This window comes from Mytilus edulis, chromosome 2 (genome assembly GCF_963676685.1).
Source record: "Mytilus edulis chromosome 2, xbMytEdul2.2, whole genome shotgun sequence".
Lineage (NCBI taxonomy): Eukaryota > Metazoa > Mollusca > Bivalvia > Mytilida > Mytilidae > Mytilus > Mytilus edulis.
In genome coordinates, this window is record NC_092345.1 from 93,422,082 (window position 1) to 93,442,145 (window position 20,064).

Below are 20,064 nucleotides of genomic sequence, written 5' to 3' on the forward strand. Positions count from 1 at the left end.
TCGTTGTGTGGTCAATCTACATTAAAGTTTTTCCATCAGGGATTTCCCTTGTCACCTTGTGTATATCCTTATAATGGAACAAATACCTTCTTGTACAAGTGTGATATAAATAAATCCCTATCAATTACGGATTATATGGATCTACTTTTTAAAAATATTTCTTTGCAGCAGAAATTGAAGAATGCAAATGCACTGAATGCGGTAAAACATTTAAAACTGGAAAAGGTTTAAAAATTCACATATCGAAAATTCACGGAAAACCATCATGTCAAATAACATCCAATGTTAAAACCCCAAAATCAACAATTGAACAAGAAACAAAATTTGACACACAATTTCAATGTCAAAAATTGGACAAGAATCAAGACCATGATGGCTGCAACTCAATAATATCAAAAGAAAAAGTTCCTGTTATGCATGACGAGGAGCCATCTTCATTAAAATCGTCAGACAATCAACAAGGTATGTACATTTTTTTACATATATTTTGGGTCTTTTCTTTCTACTGACAGTAAGTAGTATCGGTATTCAAAGTGGTTTGTTGTTTTGTCTTTTCTTGAGTGACGAATTCTAAAACACGTTTAGGGATAGTTTTTTAAATTATAATATATATAAATGACGTGTTATCTCAAAATGTTGTACCAGTTAGTTTAATTTACATAATTTAAATAATGATTATATATGTCGAATTTTTTTTTTACTTTGTTAAACAATATATGTATGAAAATATACCTAAAAAAATAGCTGTCTTTCCTTTTAGATCAGCCAATTTGTCAACAAACTGAAAGGTATGATGCATAGTATCGGTAAAACAACTTGTGTGTTTAGCTCAATTTTTGTTCTTATTATACTATCGCTTTCATTTGCCTGTGGGCGTTACGCAATCAACAATCAATATTTATAGATTATTACATGGCATTTTTCATATTGCCCTGGTATCAGCCCTAGACTCCCATATCAAACCAGAGGGCTTTAGCCCGAGGGCTTGATATTGGTCGTGGGCTGATACCAGGGACCATATGAAAAATGACATGTAATAATCTATTTATCACATATTTTTAAGCAAGAGAAAACAAATAGCTTACACCAAATTATGTTTGATATTTCATCAAAAATCAAAAAGATATTTAACGAAAATAAAATAAAAAATGTATCACTGTGAGTTTAAAAAAGTTCGTATCACAGTAGGTAAACAACGTTTTGTGAAAAGTTTCAGAAATGATTAACAATAAATATATTAATTCTAATATTAAACGACTTTAAAATGTTACATTACTAATGTTAAAAATGCTTAAGAAGAATCCTATATCGCTACTCATTCCAGTGTGGCGTCATATATTTTATAAATTCTTTATGACGTCAAAATTTTACGGGAACTTTTGTGATTTTCACTGTTGATTTCTACTTTTTTCTTCTACAGCAGATTTGTAACTTTCTAAATTTCTTTTCATTGTGTTCAACTTGTTTACAAATAGTCTTTGATTGACAGTTTACCGGAAGTTAAACTCGGGGGCTTGATATGGATTTCGAGGGCTGATAACCAACCATTATTGGCCATGCAAAAACGTACATATCAGTACAAAATATGTGATAAGTCATGTTATCGCTCTATCCTCTAGCTGTGGATACCTGTTTGTATTGCTATTGATAAACAATGATTGTATTTGACATAAGACTAGCACCGGAAAAACAGTATCAATGCACATGTAGACTGAGATATAAAATAAGTAAAACGAATGCTAGTGTTTCATGACAGGAAAGCAAGCCATTGAGAGAAAATGAAAAGCGCTACTACTATTCCGGGAATTCAAGAAAACAAAATCAGTTAAACGCATTTTAAAAATGGTTGATAGATGAATGCTGACGTTGCTAATGATTAAAATCTGCTTACTATTCTTAGTTTTTAATATGCCTTTTAACATCTTTGCCTAAACAGGAATTATTAGGATTCTTTTCAGCTTTACTTTATATGATATTAACTAGTTAAGTTATAGATTATCAACATTAAGGAGTAGGTTCAGTAAAGTCCTAAAATGGCCCCCTTTTTTAGCTTAAATTTAAAATTAGGATTTATTGAACAATATTACTATAAAGTATAGCTAATGAAGTGACTAGATAGGAAACAAGTCATTTTGTTGAAAATTTAAGTTCCTGCGTTTTATTATGACGTCACAAGTTATACTAATACTGATTTTTTACGAAAAAATCAATGAAAATGGGTACATAAGATTTATTTCCCCGAGGGTATAACCAGCCCAGTAGTCAGCACTTTTTTTGCTGACATGAGTTATCATTGATATGGTTATATTTATAAATTAACTGTTTACAAAATTTAGAATTTTTGAAAAACTAAGGCTTTTCTACCTCAGGCATAGATTACCTTAGCTGTATTTGGCATAACTTTTAGGAATTTTGGTCCTTAATGCTCTTCAACTTCGTACTTTATTTGGCCTTTTTAACTTTTTTGGATTCCAGCGTCACTGATGAGTCTTTAGTAGACAAACCGCGCGTCTGGCGTATATACAAAATTTAGTCCTGGTATCTATGATGAGTTTATTTTCCATAGATTATTGGACAGGAAAGAGAGTGCATGCGTCGACAACAGAGATCTTTTTAAATTATGTTTGTGAAGGCATTTTACATGTCTTATGTCAATATTTAGTTTGTCGACGCCTGCGCTCTATATCCTGGTCCTAAATGTGGTTGAAATCCAGCTGATTTTATCAAATTTTACCAAAATCTCTTATCTTGATCTTTTTTCGGGATGTAAAAATCAACGTGTAAGAATAAAACTGTGACAAAAATAGATTTATTTAACTTTATCACATGTCTTTAAAGTCAACTTAAACCAGTTTTTGTCTTGTAATCTTTATAATTAGGCCCTTACCGAACTTACTCATTTGTTATCTTAAATCTTTAGATATATTTGTATACTGGTCTTCTAATTTTAAATGAAATATGATATTGTTCTGGGTTACCCTGAAATGCTATTTGACTACCAAATTATAAAGTTCATTTAGAAGTGAAATACGGGTAAAAGTTTGTTGACTTTGAGGAAGCTCTTATCTAAGTTTTGCATATTCCGTGAAGGTTTAACAAAGTTAAGTTCAATATGTCTTATATTTGATACGTTTCCCTCAGTTTTAGTTTGTAACCCAGATTTGTTTTTTTCTATCGATTTATGAATTTCGAACAGCGGTATACTAATACTACTGTTGCCTTTATTTAAAGTATTAACATCCAAGTTTCCATTTATCTTTTTCGTCAGATACATAGATATCAATATAGGTAAAATCTCCTTTTTTGGTAGACTTGGCTCATAACTGATTTGAACAAAACGTATGTATAAAATTTACTTTTTGGGTCAAGTTCGAAAATTTTAGCATGTTTACAATGACATCAGTGAAATCAAAATTAAATGCTTTGGCTGAAATTTCAAAGTTGTATAGATCTAATATATATTTTTTGATGAATTGAGGACTTTTACATTTCTGCAATTTTAGGGGCCAAATTATGGCTCTTATATACTTTCTCTTTTATACAGAACTTCAATGCAGGCTTAAAACTGTTTCAGTCTAGCTTCAAACAACGAAAGATGACTAAAAACAAGTGTGTTTTAAAAAAGTGGTAGGTAACAGTTTTGGAAAAAAAACGGTTAAAGTCTTTAAGTAGGAGGTTCTTTCGATTTCACTGATATAATTATATGAAAGAATACTTGTTTTTCAACAAAGAGCTACATGTTTATTTATATTTGTATTTACTAACGAAAATGCTAATTCAAGTTATTTATTCAATTTGAAGAAACAGAAAACGCTGGATTCAACTGTAATCATTGTGAAAAGTCATTTAAAACAATCAGAGGATTGAAAACGCATGTTTCAAAATCGCATAAAGTTTCAACGAAAAATGGACATGATAATCCAAGCCTACCAGTAGACGAAGATACAAGTGATAATGCAGCAGTTGAAATGAAGGAAAATTCAGATGAAGATGAATTGCAGAAGGAAGATAGTGTGGAAACATGCTCCAATGAGGACGAAGAGTCGGTTTTAGATAATATCGAGCTTGTATCTTCGCCGATCATCGAAGATACGTCCATGCTTAGTTGTGAGTTAAACCACCATTGATTTTCCCCCATTATTCATTTTTAAATTGGCATTTTTCAACAAAATTTGCATAATTTATCTTTAAAAAATAATAATAATTAGAATGAGTTTTATCCTGTCCAGTACTACAATTTCACATAAAATTTCATGACAAATAAGTGTAACGAAGTAAGCTCTTTGGATTGTCAAGTGGCCAGTGTTTTACCAAACTAAATTTAAATATAAATTTAATAAACATAAATTCAGCATAAATGAAATAATGAAATGAATACATGCAAATATAACTAAATAAACACACACAAAACAGAACTAAATATAATGTTTTGAAATAAACAATTAAAGTCCGCACACCTCTATCAACTCTGCACACTACCCGGTAAAGGTTGAACGTTGCACGTACTGTAGAATAACTTTGGGTCGTTCCCCTTGAATTGCTTTAATATATAACGGACAGCAAATAACTATTTTCACACAGTTTTGGTTGATTCCAAATTGAAGAAAAGAACACTAGATTTTATACTTTTACTACAATGATAACTTCAAATGAGAAATGACCACTTGAAACTTCATTATACTGCACGGAATGCTCGATTCGTTAAACATGTTATATTCAAACGGACTTCTTTGAATATTTCTAACGTATAATTTCACCGACTCCAGGCGTTGTAATTGATATCAGAAAACACCGAGTTGTAACCATATTACTAATAATACACCATTTGTCTCTCCGAAACTATATATCACCGACCAGTCGACGGTATTTACTACGTGCTGTACGCACATCAAAACCGGGCTTAAAACCTCTGAGTGTTGTAATAATACGCCTTGGGATATCCATGTCCTATAATGACAATTGTAGGACCCAACTGCTTTTTTTACAAACTCTAGATTCACCACAAGCGTGTGCTTTACTCAATGGCCATGTGTCGACTGATTTGAATCTTACCTGTGAAATTGCAATAGGCGCCTATTCGCGTGATATACATGAGAGGTCTGCTTGACTATATAGTCCGGTGTTAACGACAATAAGGCCTAACTTAAAATATAGTCCTATGTGAAATAAATATATATAAATAAATAAATGGAGTTTGTTACAATAAGATAATAACCATCACTGAAAGTAAACCAAATAAATTTTAACCCCTTTTTATACTGTTAAGAAGCAACCATGTCACCTGAACTTTCTAAAATGTTGCAGAGGAACAGCAACTAAAAAGGATTAGTGCCTTGAAGACACCCGAGATATATGTTTATAACTCAGATTTTAGTTTTTGCAATGAAATGCAGGGTTTAGGTCAACAATCAAATTCATGGGAATATTTTTAAACCCTTTTTCGTATATAACCGGATGTGACTTACTTTGATTTGGTGGTATGACACAAAGTTAAATTACTGTTGTACATGCAAAAAATTAAACGAAAATTCCTTAAATCATCAATGGAATAATTTGTCTCCGAAAATACAAATTGTATGCTAGTGAATTTATGTACATATTTACTGATTACATATGCATTTATTTGAACTTCAACTTACAGGTGTTCAAAACGCTGTGTTCAAATGTAATCTGTGTGAAAAATCATTTAAAACAAACAGAGGATTGAAAACGCATGTTTCAAAATCACACAAAGTTTCAACAAAAAATGGACACGAAGGACCTGAAAAGAAGAGAAAATCATCAACAGATGGCGATGAATTCCAGAATGAAGATATTGTGGCACCAAGCTCGTATGAGGATGAAGAGTCGGTTTTAGGTAACAGTGAGTTAGCCCAGTACCTATCAAGGAAAGTTGATCATGCTTATTTAAAATTGAGAATGGAAATGGGGAATGTGTCAAAGAGACAACAACCCGACCAAATAAAAAACAACAGCAGAGGGTCACCAACAGGTCTTCAATGTAGCGAGAAATTCCTGCACCCGGAGGCGTCCTTCAGCTGGCCCCTAAACAAATATATACTAGTCCAGTGATAATGAACGCCATACTAATTTCCAAATGGTACACAAGAAACTAAAATTAAAATAATACAAGACTAACAAAGGCCAGAGGCTCCTGACTTAGGACAGGCGCAAAAATGCGGGGGGGTTAAACATGTTTGTGAGATCTCAACCCTCCCCCTATACCTGTAACCAATGTAGAAAAGTAAACGCATAAAAATACGCACATTAAAATTCAGTTCAAGAGAAGTCCGAGTCTGATGTCAGAAGATGTAACTAAAGAAAATAAACAAAATGACAATAATACATAAATAACAACAGACTACTAGCAGTTAACTGACATGCCAGCTCCAGACTTCAATTAAACTGACTGAAAGATTATGATTTCATCATATGAACATCAGGCACAATCCTTCCCGTTATGGGTTTAGTATCATACCATCATAACATATATGAGAAGAACATAACCCGTGTCATGCCAACAACTGTTTTTAGAATAAATGTGTTTAGTTCCGATGCAAAGACCTTATCAGTGACTCAATATTAACGCCAAAATATGCAATCTTTAATGACTTGACAACAGTATCGTAATTATATCCCTTCTTAATAAGTCTATTCAAAGGTTTTGTAAGTTTCTGAGGTGAATACTGACACCTTTGTGCTTTATAAAGAATATTTCCATAAAAAATTGGATGTGAAATACCTGAACGTATTAGAAGTCTGCATGTTGAGCTATATTTACGAATGATGTCTTTATACCGATGATAAAATTTAGTAAATGTTTTGACTAGTTTGTGATATCGAAAACCCTGGTGTAATAATTTTTCAGTAATACATAAATTTCTCTCGTTAAAATCTAAAACATTGTTATTTGCATTGACTTTTTATTTCTTGGAATGTATGACGCAAAATGTTTCTCTTTATGTCTTGCTTGTGATGGAAAGATTGTAACAAAAATTCCTAAAATCATCAATTTAATAATTAGTGGCTTAACTCTCTTAAAATTTCTTTTAACAAGTACTACTTGTGTATTTATGTATTCATTTACGTATTTACTGCTTACATATACATGTATTTAAACTTCAATTTACAGGTGTTCAAAGCTCTTTGTTCAAATGTAATTCGTGTGAAAAGTCATTTAAAACAAACAGAGGATTAAAACAGCATGTTTCAAAGTCACATAAAGTTTCAGCGAAAAATGGACATGATAGTCCAGTCTTACCAATAAAAGAACATACAAGTGGTACCGAAAGACCTGGAAAGAAGGAAAAATCATCAGCAGATGAAGATAAATGCCAGAAAGAAGATATTGTGGAGGCAAGGTCCAATAATGCCGAAGGGTCGGTTTTAGGTAATAGTGAATTGGTCCATTCACATATAATTGGAGATAACACGAGTATATGGCCATATTTAGGTGCATGTTTACTTTTATTTTGACAGTATTTAACTAATTTCAATAGAGACGAACAACGATGTGCCATTTATAACAAAATCCTGAAATGACAATAAAACCCCAAATAAGTTTAGGGAACGCGATCTGTTGCTATGTATTGGGTAAAAAAGACGAAGAAATGCATAACGCCATGGCACAAAACTTTCTAGTTTTAGTTTGTGACACGGATTTGTTTTCGCTTAATCGATTTTATGAATATTGAACAGCGTCAAAATAGTGTTGCCATTATTTAGAAGCTTCAACTTGTGTTTTTTTCTTCTTCTGCGAATTGATCGTTATTCAAAATAGAAGTTACGTAATTAAATTATTAATCAGCATGGAGAGAGAGAGGGAAAAAAATTCAAATGCAATTATTTTCAAGATCTTTCAATATAAACATCGTTAACCCCGTTAAGGGAGACGAATGGAAAAATGGCATTTATATGTTGAATATTATTTTCCACCATTTTGACTCTCAAAACCACGCCATATGGCGCTGTTGTTTATTAATGAAAAAGGCCAATCCTTTATATTTTTATCTTATTTATACCAATTAATTATTATTTGTTATCACAATTCCGTCTGGTAGTCTTCCCTAGGCATCACTGAAGAGACTTCTCATTTTGAAATGCGCGTCTATTGCAGTGAAATTTGTACCAATGTTTTTTACTTCTTTTTTTTTTGCCATTTTGCCTATAATCTTGAGAACTATAAAGAATAGATAGACACTTGAAGAAAGGGTCAGAAAGACAAGATCTAAAAAATTAATAAAAATTTTGCCGAAATTGTTATTAGACTATTTGAATGAGTGATTGCCTCGAAATGACGATGTTTAACCGTTTTGTGTTGGTGGTGAAACACACAAAAGATGAAAAGAAACTGCAGACAGAAAAATTAAATCAAAGAAGTGACCTTTTTTGTTATGTGTTATGTGCTTGTCTACAATGCTGGAAAAATCCATTATGGAAGATGCACGTAGACCTGGATATTCTGTACATGATTATTTAACATCATTTTTTTTGTGTATGTGGTGTAAAATCGAATCAAAACATTCAGAAATAGGTAGCAGGCATTTTTCATGTCAACATATTAATAACTTTAACATTTCATTATAGTAGAATCAAAATCTCCATATTCCACTGAGGAAGAAGAGAGCGACGACGATTATGAAGATGCTATGTTGACTGAGTCAGATGTAGAATCTGGTGAAGAAACAAATTCTGAATCACTAAAAGGTACATTTGTCATTTCGCCAGACCCTTTTGCTTTGTTGCAAGGTTGATATTTTAAGATTAAAAACTAGCTTACTGGTGTTGTTGATCCAAATGACGAACAGTTTGCAATGTTTTCAAAATGTTAACGATTGGTTATTATGTAAGTGAAATGTAGATGCCCATCAGCCATGACTATTTTAGAAGTATTTGAGTATTCTTATAAAAATAAAGTTTCTACACAGTAGTGACAGAACTTTTTTGACCGGTCACGAGGTCAATTAGATATTTATTTCATTTAAGAAGGGTTAAACGAAGTCCAAAAATCCTATGTTTCCTAATCGTTTATTTTCTAGTTTTGTTAAATCAACCTGGCACCCATCCTTGGCATTATAGCTTTCAAATGATTACAACTGAAAGCATATGCAATAACCATGTCATTACCATGTAAAAGAGTTAGAAAGATACCAGAGGAACATTCAAACTCATAGATAGAAAATAAACTGACGACGCCATAACTAAAAATGAAAAAGAAACACAGACAAATCATAATACAAAAGAAACAACATAAAAAACTAAAAACGTGTAACATGGTGTTTGAATTTACAAAAGTCCTTCCAGGTATTTGAGGTTTTTTTTCCATCATTTTGTTCATTTTAGTTTGCCAAATTTTATTGTTTGGTGTTGAGTTGTTGCAATCTTAACCTCGATCTTGCATCAAAAACTATAAAGAATTATAGATCGAAAGTATTTAATCAGATTATTCAGCAAACTTGACCTTCCGTAATATGTTTTCAGTGATACAAAAACATGTCACAGATCAAGGGTACCAACTAGGTGTTAAACATGATATGTCAGGCGTTCCTTTATTTCTGCAAGTTTAGGCCAACTAAAATTAATTAGTAGATTTTCATCCAAAATTTTTAAAAAAAATGGGGTGGGTGGGAGGATTTTATTTTTTAAATTTTATTTCATATGAAACCCTCTTGTCACGAGTTCTTCGTACCGCGAGGTATAAACAAGTGTAAAATATATATTATAATATATTATGATAATAAGCTTACGTCATGTATATACATGCCGTATAAGGGACTATAAGGAATCATAATATTTAATTTTTCAAACTCTTAAATAAATATCTAATTTGCAACCACTGTTATACATGTACATGTAAATTTGCCCCTTTAGAAACCTATTTATAGGAAACATCAAAAACGAAGAGAAATACTCTCTTCACTATACCTACACCAAATTTATTTTGCGTTCTAAGCAATTATTTGTAGTCCCCATAAATTAAGAAAATGTACATGTATTGGTACAATTGTATGCCACACAAGTATCATGAGTACAGAATAAAATGAAAACTCAGTGTTGAAAGTCATTATGATGTAAAACATCACCAAAAACAAAGTTGTTGTTTAATGACTACATTGAGGATATTGTCCCTGTTTGGATAGAGAGTGTTTGCTGTTTGTCAAAAAAAAACGACAGCCATGGGTAAATCTAACGGCTTGCTATACGTGCTATAATAAAATGCGTTTGTTTGTCGACTTTTTTTGTTCATTATACGGCCATAAATCTAACAAGTTCGTGCTTGTGTCAATTTCTTTAATCCAGTCATGTTTTTTTGTACCAATTTGTTCCACGATTCTTGCGTTTTGGATATCATTCACAGTCGAAGTTTCCTGACACAGTCATCAATTAAAAAAAATACGTATAATCTACTGAATCACATTTGTAACATACCGCAATTTGCGTTTTTGGACACAGCGTTTTACTCGTAACTCGAATATTTCATACATGCTCTTCTCGTAATCTATCTTAATTCTCGGTAGATGATGTTGTCATCAGAGACCAGCACAATATGTCAACTTGATCATTTTCGTTAGATTACTCGAAGAAATACAAAACCGAAATTTAAAAGAGGAAGTTTTGAATGAAACGAAATAATCGAATGTTCCCGGTAACGGACATGAACAAAATCCGGAAATCATATTTTTTTTATTAAATAAAAAAAATCGGGGCGGGACGATTTCAGAGGGGCGGGCGGGGATGAAAATCTATCAATTAATTTTAATTGGCCTTATGGCGATAACGTAAAGTCCATTTTAAGTTAAGTTTTAATGATTAACTAAGTTTAATGACTTTTTGTCATTAACTTTCGTACATTCTTTTTGGAATACAACTAACGAATTTCAAAATACGAAATAAATTCAAACCTGAAATCGGTAAATTCCTTATGGTAATGTATTACTTGTTCGATTGGAATTCTAGTTATATCATTATGATTCTTATTGAAGTAAATGTGTCGAAAGTTTTCCTAAACATGCTAAATAAAGTTGTATTATGTTTAACTCTCATCATGTAAAAATTTTACAAAAATATTCGCCTTTAAAACTACTGGGCCAAATTTAACCAAGTATTTAGTACGACGTGTCTGATGACCTCGAATGCAAACAATATGACCGACATGGATAAAAAAAAAACAACGATATCAATAGAGAAAATCTGACAGGACAGATTTTAAAGGATATTCTGATTGATGTACCTAAAGATCATTTACTACAAAACTGCAAAGACTGTTTCTAATGAGAGTTTTTGCCCTCAAATCACCAATTTCGATTTACTTTTCCCCCTCTTATCTTGAAAATACTATAGATAGAGCGAAATTTTAACATTTAAAATTACCAGCAGGAAGAGATCTATAACAATTTCCTTTTAAGCGAGTGTAGAGCGTGATACAAGACCAGTCTCTACGAAGACTAAGCGAATTGTAGATAAGCTGAAAAAAGAAAACAGCCTGACAAAATCAGAAACTTCTGTAGCAGTAACAGAAACAAAGAAACTTGTGGACACATTTTTTGAACATCTCAGAGTTTTGTCACCAACACTAAAGTGGCAGAGATTTAATTCAGGATCGTATTACGATAAAACGAAGGTAAAGTTGATGTTTCAATATACATTTGAAATCATAATCACGCAAACTTAGTTTATGTTGGTATTCAAATTAACAATGATTCTTAAAGAAATTATTAGACACTTGTAAATTCAAAGAAATATTAAATGTATATGCATATATGGATTTTTAAGTTATATAGATTTAAGAGCTTTATAAACAACATATTTATAAAAATTAGAATCGAATATTTCGTTTGTAATAAGATTTCTACAGGTCGAGCTCAACCTCAGAACATAATCTGGTTTATTCTCCGAAAGAATTTAGTGAAGGTTTTAAGTATGTTTAGTAACAAAATATATGACTTGATAATGTACATGATATATAAATAGAGTATAATATATTATTTGAAATTTAAAATAAAAACGTCACTACAGACACAATCCATCTACTCGTACTTTCAAGAGTGGCTACTTTGAAATTTGTTTTCTCATGGGTAACGTGCTCGCCTCTAGTGTGAAAGGAATTTCTGTTTTTGATTCTCGGACGGGCAAAACTGAAGACTTGAAAGTTGGTTATTATTTCAATTTATATCCGTTAGTTTGATTCGTTTAAATGTAAGATTTGGATTAATGTATCTGCGTAGAGTGTCGTGTATGTCTGCGGACTGCGACATTATGAAGTAGCAAGTTAACCATGCAACTGGGCATTTTGGTCTAGTATTTTTTAATATTGATATCACATTAAAATGTTCCCGTCATTATGTGCTATTGAAGTATATATTTTGATTATTATATTTTATTTAGAATGACCAAGCTGATGAATTTGATATTATGATATATCCAGATAACATACAAGTTGAAGTAAATTTTGACTCTCCAATTAGTGGATTCTACAAAGTTAAATTTGAATCGCCTAGAGTTGAGGAAAATTTAAAAAACCAAGTAGAAACAAATGGCTACATCCATCCTGGCAAATTCAAAGAATATGTGTTTGGTTTGTTCGACCAAGTATTTCAATCAACAGAGCATCATATGTTTAGAAGAGTAACAAGTAAGTGACTACTTATTTCTTTCTCTGTAGTGTAAATTACTCCAGTAACACAATTTAAAAAATGAACATTAAAAGAAAGTTTTTTAATTTCGTTTACATGGTTTCATAGAAAAAGTCAACAGAAATCGATGTTAACATTACCGAAACGACTTGACATAATGAAAGATTTCCGTCTTCTTCTTTAATATGGTATTATGTCTGTTACTGTAATGTGGAGTGCGAACGTTATGTACGTATTCTGCCTTTTTGGCATGTTCATATTTCATTTTTTTTTAAGAGAAAGAGAGATCGGACAACAGCAGTCCAGCATACACTATCTTTTATAACGGCATCCCTGGAAAACCTATAGATATTGATTTAGTTCCGTGTTTTCGGATTAATACTTGGCCATGCATTGCAAGAAAAATCAACCCAACCTGGATACATTCTAAACTTGGAAATATAGTCAACGATGCTATCAAATGCTACGACGTTGTTTCAAAGACCTGTCCAGACGGTAAGATTGATATAAGTAAAACATCAAATTTAAATGCTTATTTACTTCACTTCTAGATTTATGGTAGAGTTTGGTTTGCCTGTGTTTCAGATTGAAGCGGAGTGAACCGTTGGTCTGACTCTCTAAATAACTTTCTGGTTTCTTCGTTTCTTATAATCAGAATTACATAATATGTTACATTGACAAAACCGACAACGCGAGTACAATAGAAAAGTAACTCCTCTTTTGAACAATCGACAATATCCATTGTAAAACCATGCCGGTGACGATATTGATTAAAATTTATTTATTAAACTGGGTTGCGTTCAATATCATAGCGGCTACGTAGTGCTACGTTGATTTGTGTCTACCTAAACGAGTAGCTAGTCTAGCTGCTGTCAATATCTATGTAGCAACTAAGGTAGCTACACATTCAATAGTCATAAATCTACATAGCCCTATGTAGCTGCTACAATATTGAACGCAACCCAGCAATCGTATATTTCAAAGAGGAAGTATTTGTTATACTACGTTTATCTGAAATAAGCATGCAAATACATATGTTTCACTTACTCCTTGGCATGTTAAAACTTTCAAAAATATTTATATGTTCTACACCTAAGTTTTCCGTTCAGTGACCGTATCAGCAGTATATTTGTCATATTTCAGACAATTTTATTAATAAAATTTATTATTGTGTTACAAGTTATATTGTGTAATTTCAGATGTTGAAGACAGTCATCTTTTCTGGCGATTGTCATTTTCATACACAGAGAAGAAACTGGTAAACTCCGCTAACAGTGTCGATAAATTCAGCACAAAGAAAACAGTATTCAGATTAATAAAATCACTCATTCAAGAACTGAAAGATAATAATCCAGCAATAATGAAAAAATTCTGTTCGTATCATATCAAACAGTTTATGTTTAAACAATATGATACATGGGGGGAAATATATGATGATGCGAAAACTCTTAGAAATGTTCTACAGAAATTGTTGGAGCAACTGTCAAGTTCACCCCCTTTTATAGAGAATTATTTTATAGAAAAAGATAATGTAATCAGATATGTTCCACAGACCGAAATTGCTTTGATTGTAAAATTTCTACGAGACAAAATGAAAGAATTATGAAAAGTAATTATATTGATATTTGTATATATTTATATCATGCTTTGACCAAAGAAAACATATCATATGAAAAATTAAAATCGAAAAATTTCCTAAAAAGTCATCTTGAATAAACATAAAGGTAAAACATTACATTAAATATAGAAGACTTGTGTCTAGGTTTGGTCCCTTATCTAATAACTTCACTTTATTTAGTAGTCGCGAAGTCACAACTCTCAAATGGGTAATTAGTGTTCGTTTTCTTTCAATAAAGTTTATTTAAAAAGTTTGTATACAATTTACATCATCATGTCTTTGCAAGAAGTCATAAAAAGTATGTCGAAAGAAATGGTAATAAGTATTCGTTTAGAGGGTATCGATTTTTGATTATTACTTTTGTTTGGCGTCAATTTTGTCTACGATTTTGCAGTCGACGTCGATTTGAAATTAGTTTAAACATATTTTATTTGCAAAAGTAGAAAAGTCGGACGTCGATTTGAAATGGAAGGTCGACATGAGTTCCAACATACATAATTATAAAAACAAATGGTTTGTTTATACATATCTAAATACTTTACTGCCTCATATTTTACTTCATTTTAATAGGTTTCTTGGTGTATGCAATTTCCCCTAAGTGTATTTTCAACTTTGGTGTATGTCATTTGTAAAAATTCTATTTATTTGCAATTCGGGAATTTAATGAAGACACATCTCACGAAATCATAATATATGTTTTATACCCCCGCTTTAAAAAAATCCAATATTATTGTATTGGCAGATACAGCAGTCACGTATATTTGATATTATTTGGTTATATATTTTTAGCTTATCTGCAATCATTTCCATCTTCATGCCTAATATATCATGTATCATCATGAAAAAATTTACATTTGATTGCTTTGTATATGATAAGTATGATCTTACAGTTTTTATTAGTTATATTGTTGCATTTTAATTTTCTGCAATTTTTTTTATCGTTAGAATTCCTAATTATGGTAATACTTATGATAACTATGTGAATATTTTTTAAACAATATGCATTACTTTGATTTAATGATAAATAGTGGCATTTAGATTAAATAAAAAATTACACAGTTTCGTCTTTTCTTTTGGTCAGCGACAGTTATGATATCGTCTTTTGAGTACATGTGTATACTCGAACTGTTTAAATTAGTAAATGTTAAAGAAACATGTGAATGTGTTTCATTATTGTGTAATTGTAAATATTTTTGCTAATAATAGTCTAAGTAATAGTAGTCTGAATGTTTAAATTCTCATTTGTCTACATGCTGTTTTCTTCAGGGTTGGGACTACCAAAAGTTTTAGACAGTACAACTAACCATGGCTGCCATCTCTGCCTAAATAATTCTGATTAATAAACCTTAATAAACCGAATATATAATATTAATGAGTTCACAATCTTTCAAATTTACCTATATAGACCATATGTAGTAAAAGGAGCAAACCAATATACAAACTCCAGTCCAAGATGCAACAAAATTATCACATGTATCAGAGGCCTACTTGAAAGTCAAACAAATGGAAGTTTTTAACGACCTTGACTGGCTATGCAGCCCTTGCACGGTCGGCCCTGGCTTGTGCCTTTTTGGCATTAAATGATTTAATTTTTACCATATGGTAATTGACATAATTTTACTTGAAAGTAACGTATCATCTACGCGTTAAACATTGAGTAATCGGGAGACAATGTGAAGCCATGTACAGTCTTGAATAGAATTGCGAGTATTGCCATTAGGCGTCGATCAGATTCACAGATTTATCAGTATATATCGACCAGCCTTATCCCTTATTTAAACATTGAAATTATACTAAAATAAACTCTAGGTGTTGAAGCCACCTTATGTTCAGAATTGGCAACGGTGAATATCTTAAGGATTGGAGAGACATATAATAATGTATTATATGATAATGTATTATATGTCTCTGAGGATGGTGAGCATCCGAAAATTAGAGTACATTTTGTAATATATTTTTAACTATATACTGCATGTACAAATTGAAGCATAGAGTACAAATCCTACTTCTATCAATTGTACATTTTTGACGTGGCCCATTATGACCCTAAGACTCGAGGTTGACACTTTACGGCAGGAAAAAAGAAGTCGTTCAGTGCCATCTGCACATATGAAGTCGACATACCGGTATCCCCACGGAAAAAAACCTTTTTATAGATATCTCTAAACAAGATAATGTGTTTTGTACTCCTAACTGATTTACCTTTAAATCTTCAAAATTTTGTATTTGCTCCAGAGTGCATCACACTTCGACTACAAAAGAGCTTGAATCAAAAGAAGTTTAAAAGGCCAAATAAAGTACGAATTCGTCCGAGCAAATGTTGTAATACGATTAACAGGTTTGAATGAACACTCAGGTTGCATCGAATTTATCATATCATAAGGGTAAATAGTAATACACTTTATAAGGCAAATATCAAATTTGTATCTTTACATCGCATTTTTACTTTACTTCCGTCTATATATAAAATCCTTGCGCTGACAAACCTGTCCACCCATATTGATTTTCTTTAAGAAGCGGCTTTTCCTGAATATGTTTTCTATTTCCTCCTTTTGATCCAACATTTCATTCCCTGAACAACTGATGCTCCTCAAGTCGGGACAAAACGTAACCAGCTGCTCTAGACTTGATTCATTCATGTCCGAATTTAGAAATTCTATTTTTTTCACATGACTATGTTTTTCAATGAGAGAACGTCGTTTTTCTACGAAACATAATAACTGTTGGTTTTTTATCAAGTTCAGCTTTTCAAGATTTTCACATCTATTGATTGACACAAATCGTAAATGTCGATGATTTAGTAGCAAATGTTCTATGGTGGTAACGTCAAAGTCTAGTCCAATTATATCTATATGAAACAGACATTTACTGTATTCTGATACAGCTAATAGACCATCATTGGAAAAACATTCGCTTTGTATTTCAAGAAACTTCAAATCAGTACAGTGTTCAACTAGATTTCTTATACCGGTATCATCCAATTTTGGACAGTTGACCATACATAAATGTTTTAATTGACTACACCCTGACCCAAGAGCTTTCAGGGTTTCAGGATACAACTGAATACCACTACCAACTGCTGGAATATTATAAATTTGTAAATTTTCTAGTCTTGTGCAGTGTTCCGCGATATATTTTACTCCAACGTCGGAAAGTTTGGGACAAAACAAAATGTGTAATGTTTTAAGATTTTTTGCTGTTGAAGCAATATTGTTAATTCCATCGTCGTCTACATTTGTACTTGTAAGGTCAATTGATGTCAAATGACAGGGATTGATTAAACCATCAAAAGACTGACTGTCAATCCCTGTGCAATTACTTAAAACTAAATCATTCAGCTGTGTAGCATGTCGTAATGTCTTGCATATTGTCTGGTTTTGTACATCTGACGACTGTATAGATAAACTTCTTAAATCTCTTTGCTTTGAAATGAACTGATCTAAACACTGATTTAATATTGTTTCATTTGCCCCTTTGGATATAGATATGTCAAAGTCTCGGAACTGAACCCTGTTGAAAACTGTTATACACCCGACAAAGTCTGCGGAACGAAATATTCGCAGTCTGATTGATGTTAATTTCGGATATGAATTGACTATATTTAGACAGACATCTCTCTCGTTACCAGGAAGGTAATTGATAATTTGAAGATTTGCAATATTTGGAAGATCGTAATTAATACCGTTGCTGAACAACTTCATAAGATGGTCACTTTTAATCAACAGGTTTTGAACAAATTGTCCGATGCGGGAAAAATGTTGAAAGCAAAGATCAAAATCCTCATCACTGAATTTGATTAAATTAAGAATTATCCACAAATCACTACACAGCGCAACTCCATTCCAATAGCTACAAACTTGACTTGTATTCCTTAATAAATCAAGTTTGGTTAAGCATGAAAATATATTCGTTAACACTTCTGGTGGAAGGTGGTTAACATTCATGATATCAAAAGCAATGACCAAACTGCAAGATGAAGAAAAAAACATGTTATTCCTTTGCTTTTTACTCATCTGACGATGTACTTAACTTCAGAATTGCACAAAATGATGGTCAATCTAATTTTAGTAAATAGACCTCAAAAGTAGAATATGTTTCAAATTAGCCCATTTCTTTACTCAAATACATACAAAAGAACGGGCTATGGTGTGGAATGGTTGCCAATATGACAACAGCTTATGCTTTATAGTTTTTTATACGCCCGTTTACGGGATTGTTTTCGTTTTTTTTTTTATCAATTTTAGATTTTACGTTTCCGAGTTATCATGGTTATTAGATAAAAGCGGGAGGTTTGGCATGCCACAAAACCAGGTTCCACCATTTTTTTTTTATTTATTTATTAAAATGTCCTGTACCAAGTCAGCAAAAATGTCCATTGTTATAATAGTTCGTTTCTGTGTGTGTTACATTTTAATGTTGTGTTTCTGTTGTGTCGTAGCTCTCTTCTTGTATTTGATGTGTTTCCTTCAGTTTTGGTTTGTAACCCGGATTTGTTTTTTTCTAAATCGATTTATGAATTTCGAACAGCAGTGTACTACTGTTGCCTTTATTTATTCATTAAAAAGGGGAATTTTCAAGTTTTCGGGTAATAAGTCAAAAATTCTTTCAGCAGTTTTCATGAAGCTTTGGTGAATTGTTTATTTCTATTGAGGTATCCTCCCTTTGGATTTTTATAAATTTTAGATTGTATGTTTCCGAGTTATGGGATTTTATTAATAAAAAGGGGTGATTTTCCGGTATTCAGACAATAACTTTATAAGTCAAAAATGCTTTGAGCAGTTGTCATGAAACTTTGGTGAATTTTTTATATATATTGATTAAGATAACCTCCCTTTAGTTTTTCATGAATTTCTGATATGACATTGAGAAGTTATTTAATTTTGTTCTTTGAAAACGCGACGGGCGTATCATGCGTTCATGGCTCAGCTGTTTATTCTCATTGTCGAAGGCCGAATTGTAACACCTATTTTTTGCCTTTATCTGCATTTGAACTCTGATGGATATTTGTCTCATTGGCAACCATACTACTAAATCTTTTTTTCTGAGAGTATATTGATATCGATATGGTCATTGCGCCTAACAGTACCTAAATATGTATGAAGCCGTTTTCTATTATGCCCATAGGCGGATCCAGGGGGGCCTGGGCCCCCCCCCCCTTTCGTGGGAAAAATTTGATTGATTATATAGGGAATCATTGAAGCCCCCCCCCCCTTTTTCCACTTTAGGTCAGTCAGCGGGCCCCCCTTAGGAAAAGTTCAGGATCCGCCACTGATGCCTTTATCGTATAAAGGTACATATCTGAATGTGCTCAGATATGTATGCTTTACAAAAATCTGGAGAGATTTAGTACATAAATACTTTATGTTCGTTTGAACACAGTGAATTTAGAACATAATCTTTGTTTCTGAGAGTATATTGACTTCTGATTTTCTTCCCAGATAATTTTAAAATGAAATTCTGCCTGTTTTGTGTAAAATAGACTATAGTACTTACTGTTTATATGGAGGTATAACTTCAATATGAAACTATCGATCACGAATGCGTTCGTATCACATCACGGTATATTAATGGTGATATGTGTACATTACATTTTCAATAAATACACACGGTATTTAAATATTGTTTTGAATTGTGTATATTTAATGCATGTAAACAGGTTGTGTACACGTATTATTCGTTCTTTAATCAATAAAAAAAATGTCATTTTTATATTCTTTAGGATAATTGGTGGACTTTATCTAACAAATTTCACCCTATTTGTTGACAGAAATATTTTTTATTTGGCCAAACTGTATTTATTGGGAAATCATTGTA

The 20,064-nt window shown here is 32.0% G+C and overlaps 2 protein-coding genes across 14 annotated transcripts in view; one reads left to right on the plus strand and one right to left on the minus strand.

Annotated features, from left to right (window-relative positions):
• Nucleotides 1–15,312, plus strand: part of LOC139513496 (cyclic GMP-AMP synthase-like receptor) — a 29,695-nt gene extending 14,383 nt beyond the window's left edge. For 4 of the 13 annotated variants that reach the window (XM_071302067.1, XM_071302066.1, XM_071302068.1 and 1 more), the window contains 9 exons: nucleotides 169–462; nucleotides 3,802–4,107; nucleotides 5,642–5,863; nucleotides 7,133–7,390; nucleotides 8,587–8,706; nucleotides 11,406–11,620; nucleotides 12,385–12,631; nucleotides 12,909–13,127; nucleotides 13,832–15,312. In XM_071302067.1, coding sequence (XP_071158168.1) covers nucleotides 169–462; nucleotides 3,802–4,107; nucleotides 5,642–5,863; nucleotides 7,133–7,390; nucleotides 8,587–8,706; nucleotides 11,406–11,620; nucleotides 12,385–12,631; nucleotides 12,909–13,127; nucleotides 13,832–14,238 — 2,288 coding nt within the window. In that variant the 3' untranslated portion in view covers nucleotides 14,239–15,312. Of the gene's footprint in view, nucleotides 1–168; nucleotides 463–760; nucleotides 789–3,801; nucleotides 4,108–5,641; nucleotides 5,864–7,132; nucleotides 7,391–8,586; nucleotides 8,707–11,405; nucleotides 11,621–12,384; nucleotides 12,632–12,908; nucleotides 13,128–13,831 lie in introns of all 13 variants that reach the window. The other 9 variants (XM_071302072.1, XM_071302071.1, XM_071302076.1 and 6 more) reach the window with 8 other exon arrangements.
• A 1,246-nt stretch (nucleotides 15,313–16,558) lies between these two features.
• Nucleotides 16,559–19,851, minus strand: LOC139513498 (F-box/LRR-repeat protein 7-like). The gene is made up of 2 exons (XM_071302078.1): nucleotides 19,744–19,851; nucleotides 16,559–18,216 (listed from the first exon to the last, which is right to left on the minus strand). The coding sequence occupies exon 2, from the start codon at nucleotides 18,192–18,194 to the stop codon at nucleotides 16,698–16,700; it is 1,497 nt and encodes a 498-aa protein (XP_071158179.1). The 5' UTR covers nucleotides 18,195–18,216; nucleotides 19,744–19,851; the 3' UTR covers nucleotides 16,559–16,697.
• Nucleotides 19,852–20,064: the final 213 nt, after the last annotated feature.